General features: G+C 51.9%; 1 protein-coding gene across 3 annotated transcripts in view; it reads right to left on the bottom strand.

Moving 5' to 3' along the window:
• Positions 1-12,207, bottom strand: part of Xxylt1 (xyloside xylosyltransferase 1) — a 218,555-nt gene that overhangs the window by 42,680 nt on the left and 163,668 nt on the right. Inside the window, exons 4-5 of one of the 3 annotated variants that reach the window (XM_046457936.1) lie at positions 8,728-8,889; positions 6,073-7,601 (exon numbers count right to left, since the gene is read on the bottom strand). The exons of 1 other annotated variant lie outside the window; for it this stretch is intronic. In XM_046457936.1, the coding sequence (XP_046313892.1) occupies positions 7,205-7,601; positions 8,728-8,889 (559 nt within the window). In that variant the 3' untranslated portion in view covers positions 6,073-7,204. Of the gene's footprint in view, positions 1-6,072; positions 7,602-8,727; positions 8,890-12,207 lie in introns of those variants that run through there. One more of the 3 variants, XM_046457938.1, reaches the window with a different exon arrangement.

The raw sequence follows: 12,207 nt of genomic DNA, 5'->3' as shown, positions 1-12,207 counted from the left end.
ACTTGGCTCCCACTCAGAGCTCTTGCCCAGGCAGTGAGACCTCCTCGCCATGTAGGATGTGTCATCAGGATGGAGATGGTCCACACTTGTCACCACTATAACTCCAGAATCCAACCAATGCTCGGGGCTGTCACAACTGGGATGCCAACTTGAATTCTTTCCCTCTGAATCTGTGCTCTTTCCATGAAATCCAGCCCCCGTCCCCAGTGAGCAGAGGGTAGCCCTGGAGGAGGTTCACAACACTGGCATCATCCCCGGAAACAGCAGGGCTCTTAGCCCAGGGAGAACACAGGTCACCTGCCACCAAGGGGGCTGAGGCCCTGTCCTTCTTGCTGAGCAGCATCCCTATAGCCTGTCATTGTGTCCAGAGCCACTCACAGAACCACTGTGGACCTGTGGGCTCTGGTAGGCATCTAATTTTTGAGTGAAGGGACAGAAGGGAAGGATCTTGTTCCCTGCAAACAGCAGATGACCTTCCCTGGGGCTGTCAATGGATCAGCCTGACACCATGGGGCACGCTGGGCTGTAGCAGTCTGGGCAGGGTTAACATGGCAGGCCTACACAACGAGCCTGAGCCTGGGCTCTCCCACTCTGGGGTGGGGTTGCTAAGAAGCCCAAAAGAGGTCAGAGCAGAAGCAGGAAATGCCCAGGGCTAAAGGCCTTTGAGGGGAGAGTGGTTCAGAGGGAAGCCAAAGAGGACAATACAGAGGGGGCTGTGGGCAGCTGGGCCTACAGGGAACAGGGCTCCTGGAGTGAACACTGTGGTGTGCTGCCCAGACCCCCATCAGGATGGGACCTTGATGCCCTGAACTGTTGGCTGCTGATGGCTCAGAGTGTAGTCCTAAGGATTATCCTGGCTGAAGCCCAAACCCTGAGGCCAACGGATGCCCAGTGACTGGACAGGCGAGTGTTAAAGGCCTTGAGGATCCTCATAGCCCGAGTCATACCCAGAGTCTGGATGAAAAAGAGCTCATATTTCCACAGAGCTCAGGTAAGGGCCTCATTCCTCGTTGCAAATCTATCCCAGCTCCCTGAATGGGATGGGCTGAGGCCTGTGTTGGACTCCTGCACAGCTCTCTGCCTGACCCTGCTTCCCTCCCCTCCCACAGCACTTCCCGGGACGCTCCACACGCTTCCCCATCTCAGAGTCCACCCACTAGCAACAGCAGAAACCCAGCAGGGAGAGGTGGGAGTGGGGTGGGTGCCAGCAAGACAGTGGAAGCCCCAGCTGGGACATTTCAAAGCTTGTGGGGTGGCAAGAGGCCCCTGGGGAGGGAGACAGGGCCAGGGAGGAGAGGTGGAAGAGGAGAGCCACCAAAGAGAACTTCCTGCACAAAGAGGGCTACCTGCTGCCCAGGCAGCTCACCTTGCCAGCCCAGGCCCTCTATATACGTCCAGTGGGAAGCCTCAGCCTCAGCTCCACACCTGTGCAAAGCTATTCTGGGCTCTGGGAAGAACCCGGGCTGGGCTGGGCTGGATGGGAGAAGAGCCTCCTGAATGTGGTTGAGGTGGTGCCCTGAGTGAGAGCAGGGTACCCTCATGCATGAACACCAGGCTGGGGCCCAAAGACCAGAGCACTCCCTGGCTGACCACAGGGCTTTCACAAAGGTTCTGGAGTCAGAGGCCTGTGGCACTGGGGACCAGCCAGGGTGTGAGGGAGCGAGGGTGTTCTAGGGGCTCCAAGGTGTTTCACATGGGTCACCCTCCTTCCACTCAGCACAGCAGCACTGGGAGCACAGCGAGCCTTGGAGCCAAGTGGGTTCTCCCAGGGGGTGTTCCGTTGGCCCAGGGCATCCAGGGAGGACTGAGGACTGGAAAGGGGTCTTGCCTCCCATCTAGCCTCTTCCCACAGAGCATAATAGCAGTCACACAGAGGCGGTTTTAGCTGGGAGTCACACGCTTTGGAGGACTATGATCATGACCTACAGGTGAACAAGAGCACAGGCACAAAGAGAGAGCAGTGGTTCATCCTGGGGAGGGTAGAGAGGGGGCTGCCACTCAGCAGCTGGCACCTGGGTCAAACCTAGCTCAAAAATAGAAGCCTCTATATCCACCTACTTTGTGATCTGGCAGTTTTGCTCCTGGATCTACAACATGAAGAACTTCTCGCCAGGGTCACGAAGAGCCAGGACAAGGATGATAGGGCTGGGGTGAGGGCGTGGGCCAGAGGTTTGGGCGTCCATCTACCTGATCAAGGTGGGGGAAGAAGGGAGGGCGTTGGAATGGGGAAGCAGAACTGTGGGGGTCTGATAGGCGGTGCTGAGTGGGGAAGGAGGGAGCCTGAGGCAGATTTGGAGTTACCTAGATCAAAACACGAGGACTCCAAACAAGAGTGCCGTGCTGAGAACACAGAAGGGTACACAGGACACACATTGGAATGATGGTCTGCTGGGGGCTGGGAGTGGGATGTGGTAAGAAAAGGGAATACATAATAACAATGGAGGTGCTCACAGGAGACAGCAGTGTGCCATTAATTTGCTTCTGTTGGGGGGCCAGAAGGGCTCCCAGGCCCCACGCCCACATGATCCTACACAGGCCAGTGCCCAGTATCAGGAGCAAAGGCCTGTGGGGCTCAGGGTGGGGCTGGAGCGATGTCTGCCTTTCAGGAAGGAGCTCTCGGTGAGCCAACAGAACACACACTGGAGAACCCACCTGGCTCCAGGGCTTGCTGCGCTCCCAGCAAGTACCTCTAGGAAAGTACTTTGAAGCCCCTAGAACACCCTTTGCTTGGCCTCAAAGGCATGCAGAGGCCCCGCTGGCTCTGATACTGTGTGGTCTTCAGCTGGCTGCTGAGTGTCTGCGTAGGGGGGGGGGGTCCTCTTCCCCCTCAGAATGGAGGTACAAGTAGACATTCTGTGGGCGCTGAGCCCACCCCCATGGCCGGCAGCCTGCACTTTGCTCTAGAAGGCTTTTCTGCCCTGCACAAGCTACTCAGAGAATGGTTGGTCGGGTGCTACTTGACGTGTCCTGTAGGGCAGCTCCCCTGATCTCTCTGGGAAGGCCTTGGGACTCAGCCATTCTCCAGGTGTGACCTAAGGGCTGTGGGTCTGTATCCCAAGCAGCTCGGCCTGGGAGGCCCGGAGAGCTGGGTACATGGCCAAAAGCTAAGACAAGACTGCAGCTGGCACAGCTACCAACAGACCATAAGTGGAGGGACTGGGGCCCTTGGAGGGAAGCTCATTTTCTCGGGGTCCATATAGCCCTCTGGAGCTAGTCTGCACCCCTCACTTTGCTTGTCCAAAATGTTGTGGGGTTTGGGGGCATGCTGTGGGTATTGACAATAAATTTCACGTGAGTTTTAGTGTGCATGGGCAAAAACTCCAAGTTGGTGAATGGTGGGCTGAGGTCTGCAGGGTTTGCTGAGATCTGGACTCCCTACTACAGCACGGATGAACCCCGCGGTGCTGCTCCAAAAAGAGCTGGGGGTAGAGGTGCTGCTCAGAGACCTGGTCAATCCGTTACCCCCACCACCTTGGTTTTACAAAGAAAAACCTAGGCCTAGAGCCGGGAAGAGTTTATCCAAGGACCCCCTGAAAAATTACCCATGAGCTGAGGTAGCTTAGCCCCTGACTGCTTAAGTCACACTCAATAGGCTACCTGTGAGCTGTGGTCGCCTTTGACCTCTACATCCCCGGACCTCTGCAGAGTAGGGTGGCTAAAGAGAACAGTGGATAGCCTCCAAGCAAGTACCTGGCTGGGCAATGGGCTTAGGGAGATGCTAACAGCACATTGTATGAGCCCCAGATGTCAGTCATTTCTTATTTAAAAAGAATATTTTAAGTAATAATTATCAGAATTCCTCTTACATCTCTGCATTATTTTGTCACTTACCAAGTTCTTATATATCTTTTTTCCTCCTCCAACCCTCCTTTGAGCCCATGAAGAGCCCCAGCCCCTGCTTATTACCTACGTCTAGAAATGGGTACGATGTGAACTTGCTTGTCCAAGATGGCTCAGCTAGTGAGAACAGAGAGTGGATTCAGAGATGGGTGCCTGTCTCAGGAGTGTGGCTCTCTCCACTACACCACACTGCCTGATTGGAGATGTCTGTCCTGCCAAATCCAGACTTAGCCCAATTTCTGGGCCTCCCAAACTAAGATCAGCCAGTAAGAGTTTTAAAATTAGCAAAGGTTTGGCTTTTATTCAAAGCAGGGACCAAGCGCCAGCTGCCCCTGCACCTGGTGTGCACTAGGTCGGGAGCCCACTGTACCAACATGTTATTCTGTGGCTTGAGGAAATGCTGTTGATGGGGAGGCTGTCATCTGCCTGGCTTGACACACATACAAGAATAAACCTCAACAACCAGCCCACAAGCTTTCCAAAGGCCATTATCACTTGTGGAGTGGACCTTGTGTACACACAAAAGATGACAGTATCTGCAAGATGAAAGCAGGCTCTGGAGCTGCTATTATTAGATTACTTTTATTTAGAGAAACAGGGCATCCATTGGGAAAGTTGAGGACTCGGAGCCTTCTTGACCTAGATTTTGTTTTCTTATGTCAGCCACAGCCAATCACAAGCTGAAAAAAGGTCAGCACTACTACTTGCCTTAATTGCAGAGGAGTGTAGTTAAAAGTGTGTGGCATTAAGATTAATATTCATTATAAAAACACAAAATATAGATGAAGATTAAAAGTAACTTAATTTTAGTACCCAGAAATATTCTCTTTTCAGACTTTTGTTCTTTTCATGAAAACCACTCAATAGTGAAAGTGTTCATGAAACAAATTAAGTACAGCACAATTAATTACGTTTGCATTACACTGGTTACAACAGGACCCCATGCAGGAACCAGCACTCCAAGATTTGTCAAATGTGCCTTTGCTGGGTTTCCTGTGGTGTGTGATTTTGTCATTCACCACAGGTGGTACAGCCACTGGGGACAGAGGAGAGGGCGCTCCTGGAGAGGGATCTCAAAAGTAAGTGGGAGATGCTGTTGGGCTTCTGACCATTTTTAACAGTGAGTTTATTAATTTTCTTTGCAATAACAAGAGATACTCATAGCTTTAGAAATACTTTAATTATTGAAATTACTGCAGAAAAATCCTTTGATTATTGTTACTCCAAAATTTTCTAGCCTTTAATCCACTTTCCTCCCGGCACTGAAAGTTTTTTTTTCTATTGTTGTTTTTTTAATTGTGATATTTGAAACACATGGCTTTTTAGGAGTTCAACTAATGAAATACAGCAGAACAGGCTTGACCCCTCGTCTCTTTTACACATACTGAGTTTTATGTGTGTGCATATCTGTTATGTACACAAACTCATACAGATATTTTAAAAATTACATAGATTTATGTAATTTCCAAAATAAAGGCTCATGTCATATAAATCTTATATTTTCCATCTATTTTTTACTCAATAGTATACTGTACGCATTTCCTGATGCATTAAATATTCCCTCAAATATGATTTTTAATAAAGTCTTCCATTATGTGGCCACAGCATACATTATCTATTTCATTATTCAATATTTTAAGTGGCTTCCAGGCTTTTTCATGTTGTGTGTGACTCTGGCCCTGTCTCTTACATTTTCTTACAGTCAATTTCAGAATCAGAACTACCTTCCTGAGGTTTTCATGAGTATAATCAACAGCATATATAAATCCCCCTCATACAGTGCTTTGCTCGCAGCAGGCGCTCAGTAACTGGTAGCTATAAATAGGAAATCAAGTAACCAAGAGAACGGACTGACTGTGCCACTGCAGAGGGCTGGGGAGGCCATGCTCCCCTCATCCACTCAGGGCTCAATGGAATGGGGAAGGCGGGGCTGGGAAGCTAGAGGCAGGGGAGGGGGGTGAGGGTGGTCCTGGGGGTCGGGGTGGGGTTGCTCCCAGGAGCAGACAGACCCATCAGTATCTAGAATGAAATCATTCTGCATTTTGAACCGAACAGACACCTGCCTCCCTGATGCCCTCAGACATGCCCGCTCTTTGGTCTCAGAGACCCGCTGTGAGGCTGCAACACCTATTCAGGTGAAGAGGGGACCTGGATGGTATTGATTGCACTCCTCCTTCAGAAGCTTCATATGGCTGAATACTGTTTGGAGAACAAACAACATGAACCACTGTGTTCTCAAAGATTATTTATTAGCTATTCTCATCCATGATGAAAAAAATAAAATGTAAACAAAATTAAAAATAAGATGAAAATCCTACAATATTTCTTGCCCAAGGACATCAGCTCAAGTACAAAATGGGACCCCAGGGCCTTCATGTCTGCAGCTTGCCTACAGGAGAAGCCCTCACAAGAAGAAAGACAACCACACTGTAATGTCTGCTCGGGTACAGGGTCTGGTGTGGCATGACAGGAAAGTACAGTGATGTTTTTTTTTTTTTTTAAACAGAGACTAGAATAATTAGAAGCCTATGAGCAACACCCCTTCCGAGCCCACTCAGGTGCACCTGGGAACTGCTGGGCTATTCTTTGGAATGAGTCTTCCCAGGCCTGATGATTGCACTGCATGTCCTTGGGGTGGCCAGTCTCTGTTCTTTGATGGTGGATTTGACTTCTTAGTACAATCAGGTCACCTGGAGTTGGTTTGGATGGATAGGGGATAATGGAATTCTGGGATGTTATTGGGGGATAAAGCTTTAAGTGGTACAGCAAGGAAACTTTTATATGGGCCCCAGCTGGCCCTGGAGGCCTTCCTCAGAGAGGTGGCAATCTTGCAGCCTGTGCCATGCCACGTGAGTGTCTTGAGGGAGCACACAGCTCCTGAGGTCAGGACATGGAAGGTCAGGCCTCCTCCGGAAGCTTCAGCTCTGGACTGCTTGTTAAAACCCTGGCTCATTCATCCAGAGCTCAGTGGGAACCACAGTGGTACTGTTTATTCTTTCTCATAAAATAGAAGCCTGCCAATTTAAATTTATATTTGGTCCAAGAAAGGCAGTTTCTCAAAGTATTCTGGCTCCTTAAGGACCTGGGCACCACTTTCTTTCCTTCCCTCTCTTCATATGCTGTTCCCAGCCTACAGGAAGATGTCTATGTGTGCATGCTTCTTGATGCCTGGTCCTCTAAAGGAAGAAGGTCCTGAGCACCAGCAATGCAAAGGCCAGTCTTCGTTGGGTGGCCTCAGGACAGTGACCAGCTGGGTGACAGATCTGCAGTACCATGATCCTGGAGGAGTCTCTGCAGAGTCTTTCCAGGGGGTGATACTTCCCTGGGGCCTGCCCCAGAGCAGAAGCAGGCGGTGCAAATGCACCTAGTCGTCCGGGATGGGGGTGTTGCAGTTCCCGTGGTAGATCTTGACGTGGCCCTCGCAGCGGAAGTAAGCGTCAAAGACGTCACTGTAGCCATGGTCCCTCCACCAGGTGCACAGCTGCCGGTTCCAGGTACAGTCCAGCACGTGGAAGAGCTCAGGGTGCTCCATGCCAATCATGGTGAAGAAGTCCTGGTCCCCGAGGTGGCCGCGGAAGTGGTACTTGCTGGCCAGCTGCTGCACGTGCGCGGGCTCCAGCAGGCGGCTGTAGAGCGGGGACTGGCGCATGGCCTCCAGGCTCAGCAGCATCACCCCACTGTTGAAGCCAGGGAGCCCATCGGGGGGAGGGCCCCCCACCCTGGTCGTGGGGTTCTCATGGCGGAACTGCCAGAATGTGTGCCTGTGAAGGGGAAAGGAGAGACTTAGCCCCGTGGAGGTGAGCCTGCCTGTCAGCCCTGCTGTCTGTCTCGCGGCATTCGAGACTCGAAATCTATTTCCCACCACCAATGAGTACAGAGCAAGTCTGACCCCAGGTCCCTGACTCCAAGCCCCATGCTGTTCCACTATCTACTGCCACCTCAGGATGATGATGTTGGCGTCATCATCTTCATTGTCCTCGTCATGCACCTGTACAGATTTAGCACGTGCTAGGCACTGTACTGCGTTATCTTATTTGCTCCCCACAACAACCCTAAGAGATGAGGGCTCTAAGAGATGACACATCACTTCATAGTTGAAGAAAATCAGGCACAGAGAGGTTATGTAACTTTCCCAAAGTCACACAGCTGGGAAATAGCAGAATTAGGGGCTAAATCCTATCATCTTCTGGCTCCAAAGTCCATATTCTTCAGATGGTAACAACTCAGGCAGAACTTTCTACCTTTGTCTGTGATCTTAAAGAGGAGGAAGGTAGAAAGGAGGAGAGCTCCTGAATGGTGAGCTGTGAAGATATAGGAAGTCAATCTCAGGCTGAAAGAAATCAATTTTCTGCTTTGGAATAACCCTTATTCAGGGAGACCCAAAGTCTACCATATCTGAGAGGCTGGGCAAGAGCCAGGGACTTGAGACCGCTCTGGACACACACCTATGAGTTAGGGTGAAGCAGCTATAGAGAGCCAAGTGGGCCTTGGCTAATTGGGAGGGGATGTCACTTCAATGTCAATCTCCACGTCAGATTTAGAAATCCAGTCTAGGTTCATGGTGTGTTAGAGCCAGAGGGACCTGTCTACGTCCTCCATCCAAACGCTTCCTTTTGGAGGAGGGAAGAAAGAGCTAGAAATCTCCTTTGAGTGACATGGTTACAGTGCTGGCCACTCTGGTTTCCAGCCTCCTTGGTGTCAAGGACTTGTGTGCTGCAAGAGTGGGCAGGAGAGGGCCGGGGAGCTGAGCCCATGACACAGAGCGGAGGCCAACCAGCACAGCCCTGCCTTGGGTGAAGGAGCGGAGCTGGAGGCCTGCTGTGGGCAGTGAGGGGCAGGGCTGGACCTAGGTCCTCAGAGTAGGGAAGGTATCAAAACCTCACCCACCTGCTCCCCAGTCTGCAAACACCCCTCTGCCTCTTGCAGGGATACTCCAACCAATGGCAGGACAGGATCTGTGTGGTGACATGTAAGGCCTGGTGGAAATCAAACAGAGCCCGGCCCAGGGCACCCGCTGCAGGGCCATTCTCCAGATCCAGAGCACTTGTCCTGTTGGGGAAGAGACAAGCCTGCCTTGTGGCCTCACATATCACAAAGGGAGCCGAGCGTTTGATCCTGGTGAGGGAAAAGCTTTCCTTCAGGACACTCACAGGCGGAACACTCAGTCCATTGTTTGAGCTCAGCCATAATCAGACTGTGAGTGGAGCAGGGCGCTGGCGCCTGCCTGCTGATAACAGCCGCCCTGGCAAAAATAAGCTGCTAGAGCACACTGAGATGCCACGGTCCTTCCAGCCACAGGAGCCTGCGGTGATGGGATCCCAGTGTTGGGATGCAGTCTGGCAACTGCTTGTTCATTTTTGCCATACTTCCTCCAAGCGGTTAATTTCAAGCTAGGATTCTCCCAGGCAGATCTAAGCCACCACAGCATGGCAGAGGAGGGACCCTCCACCCAGGGTGCACCCCCACCAACTCGCTCACTCACCTGTCAAGGGGTCGGGACAGGTGCATCTACCAGAGAGGAAGCAGGGAAGCAAGAAGCAGGTCCCGCCCCCCTTCTTTCCGCCCACCCTACCCTCTCCTCTCTTCCCTCCCAGAGGACCCAGAAGAGGGCGGAGCTGGTCCAGCTCTGGGACCAGGATCCTTAGGCAGGGTCAGGCACGTCAGGGCCTCCTGACAAGGGGCAAAGGAAAGTAGGTGTGGATGAGATGTCACAGCCGCTAGTGGCACGTGGAGCCAGGGAGCAGGACGAGGACATGGTCTTATGACGGCCGGGCCTGTGGCTTCACTGAGCGCTCCATCTCCCACAGAGAGGGTACTAATGGCCTTCAGCCCTTCACCAAACTGGGGGCAGGCAGGCCACCCACAGCCCTGGGCACCTGCCAACCTCCAGCCAAGACCAGCAGCCTCCTCACACCTTCCCTGTCGGCAGAAGGAGTGATCAAAGGGTGACCTACTGGGCTCAGGAGGGGAGCCAGAGGCTGAGGGAGGAGGACAGAACATCCTCTGAGTGGAGGCCACAATCCTGGTGGCTCTCTGGGAACATGAAGCCCAGTGTGGCCATACAGGCAGCACCAAGAGGCATTTTATAACAAAGGGCCAGGCCTGGGGCATCAGCACATTATGAACTATCAGGAGCAAAGGAGGGAAAGGAAATTGGAAATCCAAATTTCCCAGTGTGTTTGCCAAAGCAGAAATAGCCTGAAAAGGAACTGATGATCCTCGAAGCACAAAATGATGGTTCACAGTGTTCCAACCATCCCAAGCGAACCCACAAGAACACAGGGCATGTGTTAGAGTCTGTAAACAAGTCAAAATAACACCTGGCATTTTGCCAGGGGAATGTTAGAGTTTGTAAACAAGTCTGGATGGTGCCTGGCAAAATGCCAGAGGGAGTGGTTTGAGAAGTAACAAAAGCGAGCCATTAAGTGTGGAGATTCCTGATTGGTTGACTGCTGTATCTAGTTTATGTTAATTAGATAAGCTGTGTGGAATGTATAAATACTGCTCCTGTCGTGCAATAAACGGCTCCTACTCCTGCTGTATCAATGTACACAAGTTATTCGTCACCCCCCGGTTATTTTGCTGCAGCCAGACTGCAGCAGGCATGGAGCACTCTGGGGAATGGCAGGTGCTCTGTCTTTTATGCCAGCTGCTTCTCCTGGCTGAGCCACACTGGCTCAGGCTCTGGAGAACGACATGATATGGGGATGGGCAAGGGCTAGAGCTCATGCAAGGAGTGCTTCAGTTATGCCGCGGGGCTGTGGGCGCTGGCCTTGCAAGGCGTTGCCACTGCTCCTCACACCAGAGTCAGAGGGCAGCAAAGCCTGCTGACATTCTTCCCAGACACTGCTGTCTGCACTGAACAGAGAGAGAACAGAGGTCCTCGGTGTGTCTGAGCCAGAGATTCTAATCTCCAAGGTCCCGTTATTTCTGACCGCCTCAGAACCCACAGGCTAATGTTCTAAGGAGCGGCACTTGGATTTCAATCTCGTTTCTGAATTTGGCTGGCACAGCCCGAGACTAGGGGCACTAGGGATGAGACCATGAGAGGATACAGCCACCACTGGCACTTCACGGCTCAGAGGGCAGATCCAAGGGCTGCTACAAGGCAGGTCACAGGGGCATGGGGCTGCAGGAAACCTCTGTATGAGCGTGGATACCTGGTTCTGAATCCTGGAGCTGCCAGAAATTTCTTTTTTTAACTTCCCATGCCCACACCTAGCCACTTTGCCTAATAGTGTAAACCCTGTGGCTTGTTCCCATCCTCCATGGTCACCTTAAGAGCCACAGCACAAGGGACAAGATTCCTCTCCCTCCTTGGAAATCATCCTAACTAATAATCATTTTAAAAGACCATTAAGACAAATGAACTAACCTTCATGAAGAAAACCCATCTTTATGGAAAGGGTATTTGAAATAATTTTGACTACAGTCAGCCCAGAAAAGGCAACTGTTACCACCAACACCAACACTACCAACACCAACACCAGTACCATCACCACCATTACCACCATCACCACCACCACCATCTCCACCGTCACCACCACCACCATCTCCACCGTCACCACCACCACCATCTCCACCGTCACCACCACTATCATCACCATCTCCACCATCACCATCACCACCACCACCACCACCATCACCATCTCCACCATCACCATCAACAACACCAACACCACTACCACAACCGCTACCACCACCACCGCCACTCCTTGCTCTCAAGACAGGCCCTGTAGCACAGTGAGGCAGTGCTCAGAAGGCTTTCCCACCCTGCAGGATGGCCCCTTCCACCTTACACATTCCCAGCTGGAAGGAGTGCGTGCCCAAATGACAGGGCTTGCATGGGGTGGCAGAAGGAGAGGATAGCTGGTGGGGCATGTTCCTGCCCTTATCTGTAGAACCTTGTAAGAGACACGTTAGGTGGCAAGCACCAGTCCTGTTTGCAGGCCAGCAACTGAGTTTCCAAACTACAAAATCCCTCACAGAAAGACAGAGGGACCAGCAGGCCCTCTGCTTCCCAAGCTGAAGGGCCCCTGGGTAGAGCTGGGGCCAGGAGCTTGGAGTTAAAACCAGGAGGCCTGGCAGGAGAAGAAAGAGCGTCTGGGGACAGAGACCCAACAGACAAGCTGCAGGGGTTCATAAGCTTCCTCTAGGCGCCCTCTACCCCTCTCATCCCTCCAGAAGGAGCAGCCTCCATTCCAGCCTCCACAGGGCCTCTCTCTGCACTGGAGGCTACAAGATTCCCTGTTCTGCACACTCCTGGCATCTCTGTGCCATCTGCCCAGCCTGGGAATGGGGATTCAGGGAAAAGACAGAACCTGGAGAAGTCTGAGGGAGAGTGTGAGTGCTGTCTGTTGACTGACA

The sequence above is a fragment of the Marmota monax genome, unplaced genomic scaffold (genome assembly GCF_021218885.2).
Source record: "Marmota monax isolate L192 unplaced genomic scaffold, Marmota_monax_Labrador192_F-V1.1 WCK01_AAM20220418_F8-fsc00052, whole genome shotgun sequence".
In the NCBI taxonomy this organism is placed as follows: domain Eukaryota; kingdom Metazoa; phylum Chordata; class Mammalia; order Rodentia; family Sciuridae; genus Marmota; species Marmota monax.
The sequence above is the reverse complement of the archived record's forward strand: the minus strand, read 5'-3'. Positions and strand labels throughout refer to the sequence as shown.